The 22,828-nt window shown below is 44.1% G+C and overlaps 1 protein-coding gene across 26 annotated transcripts in view; it reads right to left on the bottom strand.

Moving 5' to 3' along the window:
* TACC2 (transforming acidic coiled-coil containing protein 2) overlaps positions 1 to 22,828 on the bottom strand; it is a 150,538-nt gene that overhangs the window by 47,938 nt on the left and 79,772 nt on the right. For 3 of the 26 annotated variants that reach the window (XM_074590263.1, XM_074590262.1, XM_074590264.1), the window contains exon 1: positions 17,117 to 17,638. The exons of the other annotated variants lie outside the window; for them this stretch is intronic. In XM_074590263.1, the coding sequence (XP_074446364.1) occupies positions 17,117 to 17,184 (68 nt within the window). In that variant the 5' untranslated portion in view covers positions 17,185 to 17,638. Of the gene's footprint in view, positions 1 to 17,116; positions 17,639 to 22,828 lie in introns of those variants that run through there. 26 annotated transcript variants of the gene reach the window in all.

The raw sequence follows: 22,828 nt of genomic DNA, 5'->3' as shown, positions 1-22,828 counted from the left end.
AATCAAGGACCCCTCTCATTTTGTTCAAGTTAAAAGATAACTCTGAGCTGACAGATTCTGTTTGGTTTCTCAAAGCTCGTGATTATATTAAGCAGCTCGATGTCAGGAGAAGTACAAGTACAGGATTTGCATGCGATTACATTTGCCCAAATCTACGGCAGCACGAAGCCTTTGGCGAGCTGAGGAAGAGAAGACCTTGATGTCACCCCTGGCAGCTTGAGGAGCACAGCGGACCCGATTCTCCCCAGCTGTCTCCGCAGAATCCCAACGAGAGCTCCCATCTCCTCGCACCCCTCTCTCATCACCTCTCCTCCTCTGCAAAGCAAAAGGGGGGTTCTACAAGCTAATAGTTTTGGATATTTGCCTTACTTGGGGATTTTGGGAGACTTTTTTTCTCCCCAAACTTCTATCACTGCCTGCAGAACTACTCAAAAATAGCGTGCAGGCTTTCGATTAAATTCATTGCTGCAGCTCCTCAAAATACCTTCTCTGTGTCATTGCTTAAACCATACTCCTTCATCAGGCCACGGAACAGCCAAATTGGAAGAGGTAGCTGCAGCATTTTAAATTATATCCCTTCAAAGATGCACCATGTGTTAAGTTCAAAATATTTTAAGTTCAAGAACAGCTGCAAACAAAGAGCTTCTGTAAATAAAGCTGCACAATAGGTATTTAACAGAATAACACTTTCTCTTCCTGGTTCAGGAAACTTTTCAGTTGAAAAGTCAGAGAGAGAGTTGCGTGATATTTTCCCAGTAGAGAAATGTTTCTTGTGTCGTAAAAAAAAAACCTGCGAAAGTTATCAACTAAAGCAACAAAAGGAAAGGTAATGCATCTCTCTTAGGCTTTCACATAATCCTGCACTGCGCTGTACTTAATTAATGCTTTACTCTCTTAATTTCAAACCCAAACTGTCGCTCTGTAAATCCTGAAACAATAATGGTTGCACACGTTTAGACACCTTTTTCCAAGCTGACTGTACAGCGCATGTAACAGATGCAGTAAATACACAGACATATGTAATACAACTGAAATTGTAAAAAATCTCTATTTTCGTGTCCTACTTATATTTGTAACTGCTTTGTAAATCTGGCTCGATGGAGCAGTTCTGGGTCCTCCTTCTTGAAATGACGGAGAGACTCCGCGCATGTTTATCCCCCTTTTAGGAGAGCTGCCTTTGTTTACTTGGTCTCTTCCTTGGATGAGTTGGGCGTGAGCATTTGAAGTAAAGAGAAATGTCTGGTCTTTTTTGTTCGCTGTACGAGCGCTCGCACTGGAGAACCTCCCGAGTCTGTGGACAGAGAGCTGTAGTGCCCAAGTTCCAGGACAAGGGCTGTTTTGCTAATATTTAATAATCCCCAAAAGATCCTGATGCAATACTCACAACTTTCAACTGCTCTCCTCCATAAACAGCAGCGTGATCAAGTAAGAACTGTCTTAACCATAAGCCAAATGCCGCCGAGTTTGTTATGAGAAGCAATCGTGCTGGCAAAATACGGCATTTAACAAAGAAATATGAAGGGAAGCTGAATACCAGAAAAATGTTCTTTGTCACAGCCTGGGATCTGGGAGAGAGCATAAAGCCTGGAAGGACATTCCAGGACTATGCTCCAAGGTCTACATTACATATATCCTGGAAAAATGAGATCCTGTGTTCAGTTTTCCTTAGTGAAAATACGGATGGTCTCTCTTGCATATGGTATTTTTAAGACTTCTTACATTTTGGAAGTAGGACTGTAAAGATTTTCCCAGAACAACAGGATTTCCTGTGAAAAGGAAATTACATATTTCAGCCAGTTCTATTCATAATGCCTTTTCTCTGAGAAATACACGGAGTACACGGAAAGAAAATAACGCTGCCGTGAAGTTCGTGGTGTAAAACAGATTGCCAAATTGCGATACACCGTGAGAATCGGCACCAATTCAAAGCTGCGCGAGGAGCAGCCACCGCGGATCCGGCTGTGGGCAGGCTCGCACGAAAGGAAGAGCCCTTCCATCATCTACAATATTATTCTGAAGCTCCAGCCGAGGAGGATGAAGCAGGGTGAGATGCGACGCATGGGTTTTAGAGATGGAGAACTCATTTGCTGCCTCATAATGTTGTGGAGTCGGGGCATGCGAGTGCAGAGTCCGGGTCTGCAGGACTAGTTTTTGGGGCAGTGAGGAAGTAAAGGCTACAGGAAGGAACGTACATTCACGCGTCCTTTTAGCCAGCTTGGGAAATTAGCGGGAGCTTGCCTTGATAGCATATTTTATCTCTTTCCATCTGTATCCTTTGCTTTCCATACATAACAGGCAAAAAAAAGTATAGACTGTAGAAGCTACAAAAATAGAAATATTCTTTCAATCCATCTCTTTCATCTCCCTTCTCAAAAGATAGCCACTAAACAGTAAATATAACACATACAGACAGGATCGAGAAGCAGGGGAGAACCAAAAAATCCAAGAATGATACTAGACCAATGCGGCAACACTGCATCAGCTTGTGGAGCAGGAGCACTCCCACTCTCATCTGGAAACTTTGAGGTCTTGCCCAGCCTGCTACATAAATCTCCGGAGGAAATACTGAAGGGATTCACTAGGGTTGACTTCTCTTCTTCACCTTTGGCCTTGCGGAAATCCAGCCTCATAAGTTACATTACCTTTCTTTGTAAACTACAGATGCTTCTAATTTTAAGTCCTCCCTGATTTCAGAATGAAAAATTGCCTTTTTGTCGCCGTAGATGGAAAGCACTTGGTAAGCAAGAATGAGATTTCTTCGTTCTACTGCCTCCCCTCACTGTTTGCCCTCTTCAGGCACGTCAGCCACTGAAGTGAGGTCATCCCAGTTGTCACTTGGAAACTCGATTCATTAAAAAGTAGTTTGCAACAGAGCTGTGACCTTCAGCTGCATCAGGAACCCTGCCATCTGTCTTGGGTTCTTCTAATATTTACACTACAGCAGCATAACCAATGCAAGTCTGCACTCTGGTTTTATTCCATGGGAATGAAAGGGATGTCTGATATAGAAAAGACACTTAAAAGCAGAGCTTTGACACAAGGACTGAGGTCCTTGTGGGGACACAGGCCCTTAACGGGCACAAGGGAGCAAATCTGGAACCACTATGTGCCAAGAAAGCTCCACGGGCTTTTGTAAAATTACTTCCCTTAGTCGAATCTGTATACAATTTTTATTTAGCGTATAGCCTGCTTTAGAAAAAAACCAACAAACCCATGCCTAACTACTTTCTGGAGCACTGATCTATTGGTGTGCAATATGGACAGTCTGGAGAGGAATGAGAATGCGATATTTTGAAGTTTTAAAGCCAGGAGCTGGAGCTCCATCATCGAGAAATGCTGCCCGTGCTGGGAGTGGGGAGAGGGGGATGGAGCCAAAGGAGCTGCTCTCCACCAGCTGGGGTCGTGGAATCACAAGTAACAACATCAAGACGGGCTTCAGGGGGATCTGCTCCATCAGAGCTAAGGTGAACAGCTTCTGTCCACCTGTATTTAAATTTGTGTATTTTTTTCCAAACTTTGCATTTAGGAAAAAGTGTGTTAAATTTGGTCATTAGTGGAACATGTCCCCATCAATGATATCACTGATGCCCAGCCAGCACTCCATAAACTGATCCATCTTGTTGGTACTGAAATAAAACTCTATCCAGTAATTGCTTTGTCCCTATGTACCTTTGTTCTACCGACATTGGACAGGATAATTTCATTCTCATGGTGTATTTGGAAATGTGACATATCGGGGGAAAAAAGTCAGGTAATCTTACAACATGCACCCAACAACATCAAACTGTGCTCCAGTGCCATCCGGGAGTGCTTGGGGGGGAACGAAGCAAAAGCAAGGACTCCAGAGGCTCCAAAAGGGAGCCGTGGTTTAAACATTGCCCTCTAACTGTAGTGTGGGGGACGTTTGGAAACCTACAGAGAAACTGAGGACTGTCTCACACAATAAGCAACCCCTAGCTGATCAATTTTAAACCGGCAATAGCTTCTAAAGTCTTTTCACAGAATCACAGAATGGTTCAGGTTGGAAGAGACCTTAAAGATCACCTGGTTCCAACCCCCTGACACGGGCAAGGACACCTCCCACCAGACCAGGCTGCTCAATGCCCCGTCCAGCCTGGCCTTGAACCCCTCCAGGGATGGTTTTGTCTGAGATATAGCTGTACTCCCTGAAGGGGAGGAGTCAGAAATGGATATTTTGTCTTTTTTTCCATCTCATCTTTAGATCCACATGTTCTTTACAACTGGCTAGAGCTGCAGTTCAAGGGGAAAACGGCTGCCCAAGTGTATTCATCTCCTCTAGGCCACATAAAACGGCAGTTGAGTTATCTGCAGATCAGTTTCCCTGGACCTTAAGAATCAAATGACAAGTAAGACCGCACCTCTGCTACCAGAAGGACATCTCGCAATGCTCAGTTCCCGTACCAAGGTTTCTGTGCCCCAGAGGTACCAGCAGGGCTCTGAGATGAACAGGGAGTCCAAAGCCGTGTGATGGAAGGAACCAAACGAGCAAACACTGCAGTGCTGATACAGAAGCACTACCTGTGGCAACACCTAAAGGCGGTGCGCAGATTCCATCAGTCCTGGCCCTCCAAAGCCTCGTTAACTGTCGTATCATAAAGTTAAGGTATAAATTTCACATCAGTATTTACTGAACAATTTATGAACTGTGAGAGGAATCTAAATCAGAGGGAAAAAAAAAAAAAGGCAACTTCTTACAATGTTCAATTTAGTACCAAAAATTAATTTTGGTTTTCATTCCTGTAAGTCCCACTGGAAGATGAGCTGGAAATAAAAAGGAGGCATGAGATCTATAGTCTCACCTCCATGATCACGTGCAGAGATGATCCTCATAAACCCTGCATGAATAATTCAGGTCTGGTTTACTGGTGAGATCAGAACCCAGGATGCAGGTCTGGCTCTACACTTCTGAGGTCAACCTGTTTTGCATGTCACTTACGCACATATACTGCCCTGGCAAGAGCCACGCAGACTGACAGATTTGAGAAGACACTCAGTAACTTCAAGCTTTAGAGTTTCTAAAGCCACAGAGGCAAGGAGTTCAGAGATGGCCATTCATTTCCATCAAAGCTCTTCCACTGTAAACAGTCTGATAAAACCTTTTCAAATTTCCTGGTGCCATTTCCAATGGTTAAACTGATTTTTCAGTTTAAAAAAAACCCCAACCCCCAAGCCAAACTAACAAAAAGAACACAGGATGTTTCAGCAATAGATCTCTCCAGACGGAAGATCAGTTCTACTCTCAACTCTGCCACTGAACTGCTGCACGTGCACGGTCGTGGCCAGTTCACTTCTGCATCCCCCTCAAGGCTGCCTCACCCACCCAGGCTGGGCTCTTGTAAGGGCACGAACGGCTTCTTGCTGCGGCTGTACACACAGTCCCAGTCCAGAGGGAAGAAAAACTGCTCAGTACACGTTACAGTTGAGGAGTAATTCAGTTACAGACAATCTCTCATAATTCATGTTGTGGTATCACTCATATTACCCAACCCTGTAATGCAAAAACACATATAATCTTTTTTTCCTTTTTTTTTTTTTTTTTTTCCTTCAGACTCTTACAAATGCAGCTCTGGATCGTAATTCAAAATCACCAAGAGAGCCCAAATGGTAATTCCTTTTCTGGAGATCAAGTTACCAATTTAGGCCATCAGCCACTAGCTGACCCAAGGGTCTACTCACAAGGACCACGAATACGCTATAGTTACAACAAAATGTCATTTTTTCATCCCAGCACTAGGTTAGGATCATATCAAAGATGTGTCAGTTTTGTATGCTATCTTCTTTGAACAGTATTTGCACACTCAGTGACTTCCAGCTAACATGACATTCCACATTAATTAGCTTCTTTTAACACGGCAATTGTTAGCAATGTCATTGTTCACCTACATGTTTTGAATATGAAACATCATTACAGATTTTAAATTTTAATATTTGATTCATATGCATTGGCAACTTATAGAAAACACAGATATAACGGTAGATTCATCTGGTTAGATACTAATATTTGGTATCTGAATTAGTCTACCTGTCAAACCTAGCGTCCAAGGACCTGTTAAATGCATTGTGTTAAAAAGCACCCCAACTACAAATGGTGACAGACATAAACCTCGCAGACAACATTTCCCTTCTCTCAAATGTAATACGCCATTAAAATGATAGAACTTCTCAAAAGGATTCAACAGTGCAGACAGCTCTGAAAACGTTTTGCCCAGAGCAAACCCAGTAACCGCAGCCTCGCCCAGCAAAGCTGGAGTGTTGGTGACTTTTGGGGGCCCACTGAAAGCCATCTGCCTTCCTCCCCCTCCCCCCATGGGGAATGGTCTCAGTGCTGGATCTGACACTTACATCGAGTCAGGAGCCAGGGGAGGTACAAACATGTCGCTTAGATGTCACCACACTCCATTTACAAGACAGTTCCTTTAGGGACACGTTTCTGACCATTAACTATTAATGGCCTTCTCTCACACTCTTGTAAGGGTGTTCAGGGACATGATCATCTATCCTATGATTAAATAAATTCACAACAAATGGCAAAATGGGTCACAAGAAGAGGATGCTGAGATGGAAACAGTCGGACCACCAACCTTGCCTTCAGCTCACCTCCCGCTCCTACTGGCATGACACCATTGTCGCACCAGAACATTACTACTGATTTACCACAAGGTGAGAATCAAGCCTTGCAAATGAAACAAAAAAATGTTTCGTAGCCCCAGGGGAGCCACGGGAAAACCAGAGTGTATTGTTCTCTGAGGGTCTGCTCCAGGGAAATGAAAAATGCCCCAGACTACACAGAAGTCAGTGGGAATTTACAGCTTTCTGGTGCTGAGCCTGTACTAAGCACGCACATCACCTTACGGGGGAATACTCTTGTCTGCGATCTGACATGTCTGGCATATGTACAGAATACATATCATATACGTACCAGAACAGGCACTTACAGCTTCTGCGACTCACCTGCATTGCAACATTGGCGCTGTATTTTATAGTTTCTGATTTGCAAGGTCTGATCATCGAAACAGAACCATCATTTCATCACAGGGTATTTCAGCTTAGACTGTAATGCTGGACAGTAATTTTAGTCTTTCTTTATAACGCTCACCATTGCTGGCCTATAGATATCTCTTTATCTTTACTTTAAAACTGGATATGGCTCAGCTTCTTTAATCACAGCAATTTAATATAATTTTATAGAAGAAATTATCAAACCGAGATGAAGTTAATTTCCTACACATCTTCATCCTTTATCCTGCTATCTTTCTGATGCATTAAAACCCTAATAAAAACTATACTGTAGGACAGAAAAACAGGTAGTTTGGTTTTTTTCTGTAAAGAGGTTTTTGTGGAAGAACATATCGCAATCAAAGTTGGGAGGTTTAAATAGGACTTATGTTTTGCATTCGTGGGTTTCTGCAGCAAAAGCCGTATTCCACAAAATCACCTGCAGTTTCTCACTCGGCAGAGATATTTTGCCCAACAGAAGAGCAGGACAAATGTCACGTGTTCATTTTATGGCAGAGAAGCATCCTTTGCAGTTCCCACTTAAGAATAAAGCTTTTATCAAATAAATCCCATTCCACTGAAATGACAAAGACCTACTTTAGCACAACGCAGTTACACAAGAACTCCCGTTGACACGGCTGTGTGCAGAGAGCAGGGCAGGCACTCCTCTGCAGGGAAGGATTTGAATGTTATTCCAGCATAAATATTCCTACAAGACCCAGGGAAAACACGGCTCCCCAGAAAAATAATCACTCTTGCATCGAAGGTGATACTTCCCGGCCCACAAGCGATGTGTCATGACAAGCACAAGGTTTAATTCGGGGACACAAGGGAGGAAGATCCTTCTGCACGGCGCGCAGAAGCAGCCAGAGCCGTTCCCTGCTTCGTGCAGCTTTCTGCTTCTCCCACCGTCAGCCCAGGGGTGAAACGTCCTCTGCTGCCCCAGAGCATCTCAGGCAGCTCCGCTGAAGTGGTAATGATTTACACCACTGTAAATTTGGTGTGAAAGGGTAGATATAGCTCAGTTGTACACTGCTACTGGTGTAAAACTACTGAGCGCCTTCACTGCTGACTGCTCTTCCGATAACATTCAACCTCCAACGTCAAGTCCTTGGACAACTTAGTGACTGAGCTGAGATACAAAAATCCGGATTTTCTTTTTTCACGTAGGTGAGATAACAGAAATGAAATGCTCTGGCTTCCCTTTTCAGACCATTATGTGGGCCTTTAGCAACAGAAAATAATACCTTGCGTGTTATCCAGACCACACAGGTCAGTTTGGAAATGTATCTTCTAGAACAGACTGCAAAAAGAAACCTATGAATCCCTTAAACATCAATCACTTCCTATAAAAAGGCCAATTTTTTCCTCACAGGATGGTTATATTTTAGAGAACAGGATTAGAACTGCAGTGGAGGAGAATTAAAACGGCGTAATCACCTTAAAAATGATGTTGATTTTTGTTTTTTAACCTACTGTATTGTAAGTAATCTTCCTACCATAACTGATAGGGGAAGAAAGAATTATTTTTTCCTGCTTTTTCTGCTTGTTTATTCAGCGATTTTGAGAGCATTTTGTGCCGAAGCCAAATTCACACTCCCCCAACAAAAGCCATTTCCTGCTTTCACACAGCGACCAGAAAGAAATGTCTCAAGCTGTGGGAAGCCACATCTGAAGGAAAAATGCCTGAGAGATATAGCATGGCGTACTTACAGCAGCCCTTCAAACTGCTTAAATCATTTTTTCTAACTGATTAGCAAGAAGTTGCCCATATTGCTTTAAATCATGTTAATTTTTCCCTTTTCATTGCTTTTCCCGAGATCTAACAGGGGGTGTTTTTCAATGCTACTGATATAAATGAATAATGGAACGAACCCCCATCCTTTCTGGCCTTTCTTTCCCTTTTACTGGTTTCACTCTGAATAATGAAAACATCTACGTTACAGAAACGGGACTCAGAATTGAAGAATTTTTTAATCCCCATGCTCTTGTCAGCCAGATGCTTCGTTCTCAGAGGAACAACAGGAAAACACCATTTAATTAAAGGCACTCATCTTCCACCATCACGACAGCAAATATACTCGTATGTCCCTAAATCCCCAGAGGCTGCTAAAGATCCAAAAATGCAAATCTCTTAAGAGATGAGAAGAAACAGTGAAGATGCAGGATACCCCGATATCCAAAGTAGCAAATACTTACCGCATATACTGTTATAATCAGTCAATACATACCAATCCCAGACAGCGCTGCACTTTGTTCACCCTGCGAGGGTAGGGATTGGTATTTGAATCAGCAGTTGATGTTTAAGTATTTAATACTCATGGCAAATACCTTTCCTCTTGCCTTTGGTAACAAGCTCTAAAGTTTTAATCCAAAAAAACACATCCTGTTAACTGTCTCCTCGGAAAGCATCCATGTGCCTGTGCTCACCGCTATACAGCATCACGCAACGGCTTCAAGGGAAAATAATCAATAATTCATTGGGAGCCAGAGCCATAGGTTTGAAATTGCTTTGCTTATTGGAACTACCTTTTAAATGCAACAAGGCTTTCCAGAGCCAGGTCTCTGCTCTGCCACCCTGTGCAAACGCCGGACCTGGGGACAAAACAGCAACTGCGAAGTGCAAAGATGAATACATGACACCCGTAATCCCTGGGGGACCAGTTTATCTTGAGAGGCATGGAGATTTGTGAAAATAAGGAGATGTGTAAATAAGGCGGTGTTCCTGCAACGCTTACAGTCCTTCCTTTCAGAAAAAAGATAAGGACGACGTGGAGGGTGGAGAAGAAGGGAGGTGGGGAGTCCCATTGCTCAAAGGGAAAGTGGGAAGAAAAGAGTCCCTCTGCCCCCCACCTGCTCCATATTCTGCCTATCGTACCCCTGCTGAGCCCCCGTAGAGCTGCGCAGAGCTTCACACAGATCCTCCCGACGCTTATTCCTCTGCTTCAACATGTGAAGCAGCTGCACGGGTAGAAAAACGGCCAGGAAGCAAGAGGAGCGAAGGACAAAAAACATCTCAACCTCTTAACAACAACAGAAGAATCTCTCAGCAGGCCATAATAATTTCATCTCGTGACTCGGGGGTGGGTGTGATCCTTCTGTTCCCGGTGTAGCTCTGGGAGATGTCCCGATGACTTCAGCAGAGCTGCAGCGTCCCCTCTCCCGCGGGCACACGGTGGGGCTCCAGCTCTCACCACAGCGAGACCCTCCCCTGGGGCAGGTGCTGCCTGAGCGCCCGGCTCGGGGAAGTGCTGGCTCAGCACAACTGCCTGCTGGAAAAAGCAATCCCTGGTTCGCAGTGGCACCGCAGCAGCTGGCAGCCAGCTGGCCTGCCCACAGCTCGGCTAGGTGAGGGACATCGGCGCTAAACCTTCTCTTCCCAGGCTCCCACTTTGGACGGGGACGGTCCTGCGTTTGGGAAGTTAAACAAAGGATTCAAATTCCTTGCTCATCTTCCCCCTCCTTTAGCAACCAAACCCTTTTCCCAGCACTACACTGGGCTCATCTCTAACGAGAGCAATGAACTGTTATTAACAAGACCAATAAATGCAGGTTTCTGTGCTGAAGGAAATCAAAACTCAAAAGCAGGAGCTTATGTGATTCTAACTACTGCTGGGTTTCACATACAGTCTGGTCTATATTTAGCCCTAGAAACAAGCTTCTTTTGTTTAGGAAAACCCTGTCTTGTAAATTTGAACATAATTCTAAGGCTTCTGTTTAATCAAAACCAAATAAACTTGAAATGGAAAGCCCCAGATTTTCCCAAAGTTCACTTTCCATCCCAACAGAACAGGCCCTAGTTCTTGGTCCGGAAAACAAGAGGCTTCCCAAGCACCATTCATCTCCGTGATCGGTCCTCGGAGCAGAGGGGGAGGAGCTGTAGCAAACAGTGCTGCGGGCAAGCAACAAACAAAATGAAGAGAGCTCAGCAATTACCCTGAGGTCTGTCTCAGAGACACCTACAGTTGCTTAAACCACAATTCAGTTCACACGCTATAGGCTGAGACAGTCTATGCTGCAAACTCCACTTCGGTTTCCAGAGCTAAAGAGGAATCTTTCTGCCTTGGCCAGTGTCACCAGCAATGAAAGCTCTCAGGCCAAAACATGCCCGAAAAGAAACCTTTGAAACCTCAGACTGTGGTGGAAAAAGGAAACTAACTCAATTTTTTTTTCCCGTTAAGCTGGCTCTCTGGTGCCAATGGGAGTAAAAACATGATACCCACAGTCCACTACTAAATTCAGATGGCTGTTTCAGAGTGTTTAAGGATCCAAAGGGAAATGCCACCTTTTTTCCTTAGAAGTTTTTCCATAATAAAAAATATATTTGTTGGTTGGTTGGTTGGTTGGTTAGAGCAAACATGCCTCCTTTCTCAAAGAAAATGCAAACTGCATTGAAATTCTAGCTATAATTAAAACTCTGAAAAGCCAGCTTATCTGGACTAAATAAGAAGTTTGCTACATAGCTAAAGCCTTTCAAAGCATCAGAGATGGATAAGGAAATGGTATCGAAGATGTTACCAAATACAAAATCTCACTATAGGTTTAAGGTCTTAAAACAAAGGAAATGTGTTTATAACAGCCAGAACCACTTTTCTATGTACTATAATCATGTTAGAGGAAACATTAAAAGCACCCAGCCTATCACGTCTTGAGACACTCAGGAGTGAAGAGCATCTTTGATGTAAATTTAAGAAGCAGTTACTTTGACTGCTGGGTCAAGCAAAGCAAAAAGCAAAAGCAGGCAGGGAAACAGTCCCGACTGCAAGCGACGGCCCCGATGCACGTGCTGGAACGCCTTTTCATTCATGGTTTTACTGCCTCACATCAGTTTGTATTTTCCAATTTGCCCGTATGTCATAATACATAATAGATGACAGCAGCTCCATTACGCATGGCGTAGGGCACACCATTCAGCAGAGAGAGCTTTATAATATACACATATTTGCCAGATGTGTGGCATGCCTCTCTAATAGAAGGGTGAGTGATTCTGGGGTCTTCTTATTTTGTTTTCAAGTCTAAATGTGACCTGCCCACTCCTAGTGTCAGATGTAGCAGCTGATGTAATAACCTCTCCTATCAAAGGAAGCGCTGTCATTCACTTCTGAGATGAGATCCTTTGGGCTCAAATAAGGGAGGCTGGAATAAAGGACAGGGACGCTTGACAGAAGGATTTCCTTGTTACTTCTGGTCCGTTTTCTCTTAAGTAAGACACCCCCATGTCTTCCAGCAGTTCAGCCTATTTAGTAGACAAATCTAGTAGATAGAGCATGCTGTACTTATTGATGGGGATGCTTTTTGATGAGTGTCAATGAGAGAAAGAAAACAAATTTACAGAGAATGCTGACAATAGGCAGAACTATCTGTCAAGGGATTAACTCTTGACTAAATACTAATTCACTAACAAAAGCCTCCCTTCCTCGCAAGACCCAAATTCAATACTTTTTTAAAATATATATATATATAAATCCCACTCTTCCATGTATATAGTCATTAAGATGATTTTCCTATATATGAGCATATAAAACTGAGCAAATATTTCACTCGACTAATTTCTTTCAAGCTTTTAAGAGCCATACAGTGGACTCTCTTAAGTCTGGGAGACAGAAAAATAAAAACCTGGCCTGCGTTTTTGTATGTGTGCACAGGTAACTTTCACAGATACATGCGTATATACACACGTACACTCCGAACGGCTGCTCCCATCTCTTATGCACAAGGCTGAGTCAATCCAGTTTAAATTTTTCTGAGTCTTTCCACCAACCAACAAACAAATGAAAAGACTAGGCAGCAGAAGAAATGTTGAAAAACAACCCACAAGGGCACCAACACCTTGGCCTGCTACCAATGATCAGTAACATTCCATTTCTTTCTTGGAGCCTGATCCAGCTCCCACTGAAGTCAGTGGGCATTTCACCATCGACTTCAGTGGGAGCTGGCTCAGTCTTCAGTCATTTTCCTCTTGGATTGGCAAGGGATGAAAATGTTAGAGACGCAGCATGGAGAGCTCCTGATGGGAGGAAATAACATATCATCAGCCCTTTGGCTGATCAAGAAATGGGCACCGAATCCTGTCCAATTGCTGCAAGGACAGTGACCATAACGCTCCACAAAAGGAAGGTGTGGTTCGTGCTCAGGAGAAAGGAACCGTTTCCATCAGAGAAAAAAGAAGGATTCAGAGATGGCAACTGGTTAAGAGCTACCAACATTTCAAAACCTACCAACATTTCCAGTTTTTTAATACTCAAGAAGTATTACCAAGAGATAGAAACATATTACTATTAAGAAGAATCACAGAATCATAGAATCCTAGAATCGTTAGGGTTGGAAGGGACCTTTAAGATCATCTAGTTCCAACCCCCCTGCCATGGGCAGGGACATCTCCCACTAGATCAGGTTGCTCAGAGCCCCATCCAGCCTGGCCTTAAAAACTTCCAGGGATGGGGCTTCCACCACCTCTCTGGGCAACCTGTTCCAGTGTCTCACCACCCTCAATGGTGAAGAACTTCTTCCTAATGTCCAGTCTGAATCGACCCATCTCTAGTTTTAATCCATTCCCTCTAGTCCTACCATTACCCGACATCCTAAAAAGTCCCTCACCAGCTTTCTTGTAGGCCCCCTTAAGATACTGGTAGGCCACTATAAGGTCTCCTCGGAGCCTTCTTTTCTCCAGACTGAACAACCCCAACTCTCTCAGTCTGTCCTCACAGGAGAGGTACTCCAGCCCTCTCATCATCCTCGTGGCCCTTCTCTGGACACGTTCCAGCACATCCATATCTTTCTTGTAGAAGGGGCTCCAGAATTGGATGCTGTACTCCAGGTGGGGTCTCACGAGAGTGGAGTAGAGGGGGAGAATCACCTCCCTCGACCTGCTGGCCACGCTTCTCCCGATGCAGCCCAGGATACGATTGGCTTTCTGGGCTGCTAGTGCTCACTGCCGGCTCATGTGGAGCCTCTCGTCTACCAGCACCCCCAAGTCCTTTTCTTCAGGGCTGCTCTCAAGCCAGTCACTGCCCAGCCACGGATATACAGGTGATGGCACTTGGCAAGCTGAATACTATTCACATCCTCACCAGGACTAAAACAGCGTCTCAAGGTAGCACAAACAGCACTCACAAGGATACCGTCACAAGTGCACTAGATGTAGGCATTTACGCACCTGAAGAAATTCATGCACACTAAACATCATCACGCTGTCATGTGCTTTTATTTCAAGTGAGTCCATTCCTATTATCTGATTGAAACGTGCCCTTGATATAGCTAAATCGGTGACCACCGGGGTGCCTGCTGCAATCTGCAAAGCACATGACAGCGCTTCTCATGTCAATAGCGGGGTCTGAACCACGCTGCTTTTATCTGCAGTTAACTTTTATTGTCACGGGCTTCCCTTGGGCTTTCCCTTTTTCATCATTCAAAATTGACTTTTTTTTTTTCCTTTAAATAAAAGGACAATTGTCTGCTGCCAGTGACTGAGTCGCTAACAATCAACAATGAACAACAGAGTACCCCGGGCTGTCAGTATCAATAGTGGGTTTATTACAAATACTTTTATCTTGGCTGAGACAAATTTACATTAAAATTGGGAATTTGACATACACTTGCAAAAAGAGCATCTTCAATCATGGATACACTCTAAAATCTTAACCTAGACCCCTTTTCAGCATTGATTCTATCATCAATTCCTTTCTACGACTTTCGCTAGTGTTTAGTGAAGAAGTCCATCATAGGACACTTTGGAGGAACTCCTAAACCAGCAGCTATTTAAGGAAATTGTTTGTCTCTGTACTTCTCTGATGCTAACATAAATCTATTCCAGTAACGATTTCTTATTTACACCCCTCTAATCTAATGAACTCGGGGCAGCCAAAGCCACCTCGGCTTTCCCTTTGTTAAGAAGCTGTCTCCATTAAGCAGCCAGCCTCTGCTGCTGGCTAAAATGATGACTTCAGGGATGCTGTAACCGCACGGGCAGTTACCCAACTTGCCTGGGACACGGCCAGATGTTTTTGTCTCTGAACTATCACTGCCATTAAGGAATTTGCTTGTGTGTGCAAAGTGAGTTAAATGTTAACCTCATTTAAAAAGTGTTGGTAAAAGTTATAGTTATTAGGATACAAAGTCAAAACCTCAGACCAGAACTGATTACCGTGACATACTATAGGAGGTTCTTGTTATGGGAAAACAGGCCCATACTTTCTCGAGGATAAAGAAACACCTCCATACTTACCTTATTTTAAAGGCTATGTAGTTGGAATGAAGAAAATGGCACACTCTTAGTGATTTATTTAATGCAAGATGAGTAATATCTTTCACAAACTCTTCCCAAGGACATCAACAGTTATTAAATGATGCCTGTGCTAAAATTGCATCTGTTGATTAAGTTGGGCCTAAAAAGATCATATTGAAACCCCACAGGAATGACTAACTGCAAAAGATGAGTATATTTATATATAAAAGGAGTCACTGAAAGAGATGACAATGTAATTGACTCACGTGCCCCCAAAATACACACATATATATACACGTACCCTGATCAATACGTTCTTCAACAGAATGCATTCTTAAAAGGCCGTGAAAATTGTAGATAAAAACCACCAAACCCTGCTTTAGCTACATCTCTTTTATTGCCCAGTCCAAGGATCACCGTTAAAAATCAACACCAGTGTGTGCCGATGAAAATGTAATTTAAAGTACTTTAAAGACAGTGAGGCATCCGTTAATTTCACCGTAGCACTAAAATAGATGTTGTATGTAGGAATGGCAGCGCTACGTAAGATGGAACTATACCGAAAAAAAAAATCTTAATTGGTGTAGCTATACATCAAAGGAACAAAGGATGCAGAAATGCTGTTGGGCCTGTATCTTACAAACACAACAAGACAGTATCAAGCAAAGCTAGCTGCTGATATACCGGATTTGACAATAGGGAGCATATACCTACTCCTAAGGCCTATTATAGAGGCAAAACTATCAGTTACTGCTCTATCATTCCCCGATGACTCTGAAGCACTTATCTCAAACATACAAATGATGTCTCAACTCTAATCAGATCTACCTTAATAAGCAGACAGTACATTAAAAAAAAAATAAAATGTAAGAGACCTACATGAGGCTGGTTTATAGACGAGCCCTAGTGGATACACACCTAAAACTTACCGAAATACATCATCAGAAACGAACTCGGTGCTCAGACATGTTAGATAAATGTGATTTATGTAACTGAAATGACAATAGCAGACAAGGCAATTCTTCTAAAACCCATTCAGAGGGAAGGTCCATGCTCTAGCATGCCAGCTTAGTAGTTTGGGGTGGAGGGTTAGGGAGAAAAGACTGTTGGCTAAGTAAACCAATAAATCCTCAATCAATAAATGACAAAATCCTATTTACGAACGGGAAATGACTCTGCTATTTCTGCATGCACATACATATTTTTGTACTTTCATACATGATTTAGCCATCAGAAGAAGTGATAACTTGTTCTGAATACGCAATAATTGTTTGCTTTTTCCTCCCTCCCCCCAGTGAATCTTTCAGAGTTGGCCTTCAGTGAGAAGCGATCTAAGGACACCTTGCTTATGATTCATCAGAGGATATAATACCATGACGGGGACGGATGCTGACAAGGGTGATGTGACCTGAAAACCAGTATTCTATACAGAAAAGCAAAAAGAAGGTCTGAAAAAACAGTGAAACGCAGGTCCATGCTGTGCATTTTAAAGAGAAAACACAGAGCTGGTGGGTTTGGGAGGGGGAAAGGGGTTGGTTTTTTGTTCGCTGGAAATGGTCATTGTGTTTGATTGATTATGCATCCAAAACATAAAAGGACAAAACATATGGTACACAGCTATCGCTCGACACAAATGAATGGGGATGGTCAGCCCAAGCGAGGCGCCTTCGCACTAGGAAAGCGTTATAAAATGTAACTCACGATATTTAGCAAAACCTTAACTATGTCTCCAGCTGAACGCAATTTGCATTAAACAAAGGCCTCGAACACAAAAGTCAGCTCCTTAACGCACCACACAGGTTAAGTGCAGAAAGGCTGCAGGCCCAGCGGTACAGAGGAAAAAAAAAAAAGAGAGCAAAGGGAATCCACACTTACATGGCCTCTGACGGCTCCCGGTTCAGGCTACCTGTCTGTGCCTGCTGCAGGGACTGCGACCCTCCCATCCTCGGCGTGCCCTTGGGTTGCAGCTAGAGGCGAGCAAGGCCAGCTTCCTCCGTAATTCCTCCGGCAAGGAGCCCTGCGAGCTCTGACTGTGGAGAGGCTGCAATACTGCAGTGCAGATGGAAACAGCTGCTTGCATCAGTGGCAGCACAAGCAGAAACACTTCACCAGCAGCTTCTCTTCTCTGAACTGTTGCCAGTTATTTTCTTTTTTTTTTTTTTTTTTCAGTCCAGATGAACGCTATTTATAAAATAAAATAAAATCCCAGCCACTGTGACAGGTTAATCATCATCTGCTAAACATCAGTGGTCCAAGCAGCGAGGGTGCCAGCGCCTCTAACACAGGGCTATTGGCTATTGAAATTGGCTTTAAAAAAAAAAAAAAAAAAAAAAAGAAGAAGAAGAAGAAAAGCAGACCCTCCCTTTAAGCACACATTGTCAGCTACTGTGGCTCCCCAAGGACCTACAGGCAGGACCATTATATTGTGTTGACTCAGCTGATTTGAAATGCAAATGCACGTGTGCACTGGATGCCACGCATACATTTCCCTCTAATAACAGGCAAGTTGTGCATATCGGGATGATTGCAGAGAGGATTAATAAGCAGAACGTCTGCTTTTCTTTTCTCTCATTTAAACGAATGAGCTCATCCCTCTTGCAAAAAATGGAATCTTCCATGAGGAACGTAGGGAGAATATCATGAGCAGCCAAGGTAAACAAGCCAATGTGGGAGCGGACTGGACCCAGGCAGCTCCATCCCACAGACCGATGCTCTTAACCGTTGTGCTCCTGCCTGCACAGACCCCCTTGCTGGACCACGGGGTGGAGAACCGTGGGGATGCTCATCATCATGTGAGTCGTGGTGAGGATCTTTAAGCCCAGAAAGCACAAGCCCAAGCAAACAGCATTCCAGACCCTACGGATAAGCTTATCCTTTTGCCAGCATGGAGGTACCAGGGTACTGGGAATTCACGTGCTGGGCACCATCACTCTCCACATCACTGCCTTCAGCGAATAACAGATGCTCCACATACAAGTTATGTTTCGCATCATGAAAGGAGGAAAAAAAAATAAATCAGTTGCACTACTGTCTACAGTAGGAATTAAACTCCAGGGACACAAATGGCTTGAAGCTATGTAATAATTCCGGAGACGTGACAGGGCAGAGAGGTCAAAAGGATCAGATAAATTTAAGAGAAATATTAAAACATACTAACTTCCAAGCACCTGCCACAGCCTGGCTTTCATGTTTCAGTGGAGGCCTCACCAGGCTCACACCGTAAACAGCTTCTGGTTTTTTCCCTCTGCTTGCTAAAAGGGCAACGCAGTCGGGTTTGCTCGCTTTAGAGAAGCAAGGAGTGCTGTATGGGTGCTGGGCACGGTTCTGTCTCTCTGAACGCACCCACAATAAATTGATCTTGGGATAGGAGGAAACAAAGATGCTTAGTGAACACAAAGCACATTTCATTTCCAGAGACTACCTAAAATTAAATTCTGTTTCATGAACAGCATCAAAATCAATGTGCTTTTTTTTCTCTCTCTCTCTTTTTTTTTTTTTTTTTTTTTTTTAAGCTAAGGGGAAAAGCTAGTGAGCCAGCACTTTGTTTAGCCACAAACTTCCAAGCAAGTCACGATTTTGGGGTTGTTTTGTTTCTGGTGAAACCCAAACCCTCAATTTTACTGTCCCATTGCACAACAGTCCTCTGGACTCCCCAGAGAAGCAGCGTCACCACCTCACTTGGGGACTGAGCTCCAGAATTCCTGGTACCCGTTGGGTGCCTGGGCCATGGTTACCCCCGAGCTCTGCAGCAGAGCCCAGCCCTGACGCTCCTTTGCCGAGGTGGTGGCAGCTGCCTACGCCTGCGGTATTTGCCAGCTCCCGGGGGAAAGGCTCTCACTACCCGGGCGGCCCGACCTGCCCAAACAGCCATTTCCAGTCATCACCAGACGAGAGACGAGGAACCAGACCCGTCCCAGGTGCCCTCGCAACTCTACAACGCTCAGAGTGAAAGATGAAAATACAGGACAGTGTCATTTGACAGGTTTGCACCTCTTCTGCGCTACAGAATACAGGCTGCTTTTAAGTTTTACAGCAATATTTACTAGGATAGAGCACAAAATGCCACGAACTGGAGAATTTTGTTAATGACAGCAAATCAGCAGAGCCAAATACAACCACAACTCCGCGTGCAAAATTTTGGTATACAGTTATACACTTGTCAGGAGCATTCCTAGTTAAGTAAAACACAGAATTCGAAGGAATTGTATGAAGAGCCCCATGTGCACTCTGGCAGCAGATCTGAAATGGTTAATAACCCCGGTATTTCCATCCGGTACGGGAAATGAATGGTACCAGCCAAGAGACTGAAATTACACGGCTGTATTCAGAGACCCTGTTAGGTTGGGGTTACAGCTCTGCTTCAGTTTTGCGCGTGGTAGCTCTACTGAAGTACGGAGCACTGGCCTTTTGAATTATCACAAGAGCTTCCTGCTGCATTTCATTTGTTACAGAGAAAAGGAAGACACCGAGAAAAAAATTTTCCTGAGAAAGGCAAACACCATATTGAGAAAGCAAAGCCCTAGCAGGTACCTGGAAGCCCAGAGGGAGAACACAGGCACTGTTTGTCATGCCAGTGGGAAAAACAGGAATATTGTGGCATCTTCCTAGCAAGTGTTAACTCCCTCAATTTTCACACGTATGTCTATTAAATAAACAAAGGCCCAATAAAAAAAGGCTTGGATTGAATCCTGTTCTGAGGCAGCATGGTCCTCTCAGGAGCTGTACAGTGGAGAAAGTTTTTGTCCCATTCCCCAGCACTTCTATGCAACAGACATTCATATTCCCCTAGAAACCGCAGGTCTCGGCTAACGCACTCACTGACGGTCTGCAGGATTGTGGGCTTCAGCCCTTCGACGTCCCTTTGCACGTAGTGCCCAGGTTAGCAGGGGGCTCTGGTCTGTCCTGAGGGGTGTCACAGACAAGGTACTGCCTCCTCCTGCCCTCCCTCTCGCCCCAGTTTGTGTGCACAGCTCACGGCTCAGCTCAGGCATTCACCACCAGGATAAATCATTGCCTCTACGCCGCTCCTGCTTATAAAGGGGACAGGATTTAACTCTTCTCTTTGAAAAACAACCATCCAAGCAGCTCGATTGCAGCAATGTGAACTGGAGCACTGGTAAAACAAAAACATGGGCCGCAACCCTAGTGAGACCTTGAAGGATGTGCTTCTGTCAGTTTAGTGTCAATACTTCACTGGCCAGAGGAGAGATGCTGGGAGCCTTAGGGAGATGTTTCAGACCAAAAATGAAGGAGCTCAGTCCATTACACCCAAAGACACCTGCACAAAGAGAAGTTACATGCTCGAAAGCAGTGGTGGCTCTGACCGAGTACTACATCAGCAAGACCACATGAGAGAAACTAAAATTAGGAAAACAAAATCAAATCACCCTTTACATGCAAATTCCTAATGGTGAGTAGTGACCTCATGGGGAAGGAACACATTTAATAATTTCAAAACTCCAGACCGTGATGGTCTTTCAGAAAAAGATGTGCTGTAACTGAGCCTTGGACTTGAAAACGCTTGTTGACTAAGGGATGCAAGCGTAACAAATAATAGACTGCAGCCTCTGGCCAACGCTGTGCAAGAAGCCAGACCGTGGATTTACTTGTGATCTGGCCATAAAATCTGTTACACTACAAAGCCATCTGTGGACCAACCCTAGGTTGAGGTTTGGAGAGGGTCTGTCATTTTGCTTGTTGCTAGATTCACCGAAACCCACGTATTTTTTAAACTACTCCAGATGCTCAGAGGATCAGGTCACTCATTTCACATCTTGCTCTTCTGAGAGGGGAGACGTGTAATTAAGCATCAAGCAACTCCAGCAGTAAGCTTGCAAAGCTGGCTCTGGCCTTTGATTTCTCTGTGGGGCAGAAGCCCAGAGTCTGATCGACCTGGAGACTGAAGAGAAAGGTGGTGTGATCAGCAGCACGGCAAGGTTTTCCCTGCAGCCCGCCCCGGTCGGTAAGGAAGACCTCAGATGAGAGGAGAGCTCTCCCTCTCCTGCCTGGCCCCAATCCACCCTCTGGGCCTGCCAAGAAGCATCAATTTAGTCCTAAATTTAGTGCTGGCTTTTAAAAATATATGAACTGTGTTGACATTATAAGCACATTTTGGAAGAACTTCTCCGGAACCTGAAAAACACACAGATGTAGCTAAAAAATAAAATAAATAAATAAATAAATCCCACTGTGGCTTCAAAGGATTTAAAGATGCTCCAGGCATTTCAGCCTGGGGATGAACAGCCACACAACAACTTATTGCGATCTCACTGCTGAAAAAGGCTATTTAAGTATTCAGTACCATCCTTTAAAATTCATCATTTTCTCTTCCTGCCTGTTTCATCCACTTAAGCAAAAGCCGTATTTTGGCCTATACTAAATGTTTTATTGTAACTTGATGTCTATTGGTTAGTTGGTTAAAATGCTGTGTGGGCCCCTAAATATTTGGTCTTATTACATTCGGTGTTTATATATAAATCCAGACGTCGGTCACTTGCGCTCAATTTGGAACTGTTGGCTTCCATCAAAACCCAGTGCTGGAGAGGACTGTGATAAGGTTCATGATATGCCGGAATTTATGTTCTGTTTCTTTGCTCTTGGCTTCCCTGTCCGTCGTGTTAGGCGCTTACGCGAGTTATAAACATGACCACGCGTACACAAAGGGAATCATCAAAGAGCCGACTGAAAGAAAACCCTCCCTCACACATCCATCCGTCCCCCTTGGGAAGGAGTGGGTGAATGTTAAGCTCTACCTCCTGGCTGCAATGCATTATTGAGGTCCTGTGCAGAAATGAGCACCATACAAAGCAAACTGCATAGAGCAAAACCAAACATCCCAATAACACCAAGGGGCTTCTCTAGTATCCGGAAGGCTGCTGCCAAAGCTCTAAGGAACAGCACTGGCTACCAAAAACAAACAAAAAATGGAAAATGTTAACAAAGGGCGGATTATTATTTAAACAGAATTCTCCTTCCCCCCAATATTTTTTTATTTTTTTAAATATTTAGATGATATTGCCTTTGGATCCCAAAGCCTTGAGTGCAGCCTGGGAAGTTTTCACACCAAGGACTCCCTTATTCTTAGGTATCAAAGGGCTCATGGTTAGGGCACCCACATCAGACTGCTAAGAAACAGCAACATCTCTCCTAAAGGACTAAAAGGACCAAACCGCTCAGAAAAAAAAATCACCCCTGTTCAGTATAGAGACAGTCGCAAGGCAAACCAGTGCCTCCGGGAGGCTGGCTGTGCTTTTGAGAACGCATTAGCACTTAAAAGCATTGACATCTTTTCAAGTGCAGTGGTGACAGCCTTTTTAGGACACCCAAGGCTGGAGACCCCTGTACTCTAAAACCCGTCCAGGAGCACCAGCCCTCCTTGGCCTTTGCTGATACGTCGTCTAAGCACAGGCTCCGTCTGCTAAGTCATTCCCAGAAAGGGAAGGTCCTTTAAAGGTCGCTTCCAACCCAACACATTCCATGATTCTATGAAATACAGGTCTCCCAGGACCAGAGCTGATCCTTGCGTTACAGAGAAGGTCAAGCAGACTGTTTCCAACCACGTGGGCACTCAAGGTTGGGAGTTCATCT

This window comes from Larus michahellis, chromosome 6 (assembly GCF_964199755.1).
Source record: "Larus michahellis chromosome 6, bLarMic1.1, whole genome shotgun sequence".
Taxonomy (NCBI): domain Eukaryota; kingdom Metazoa; phylum Chordata; class Aves; order Charadriiformes; family Laridae; genus Larus; species Larus michahellis.
The sequence above is the reverse complement of the archived record's forward strand: the minus strand, read 5'-3'. Positions and strand labels throughout refer to the sequence as shown.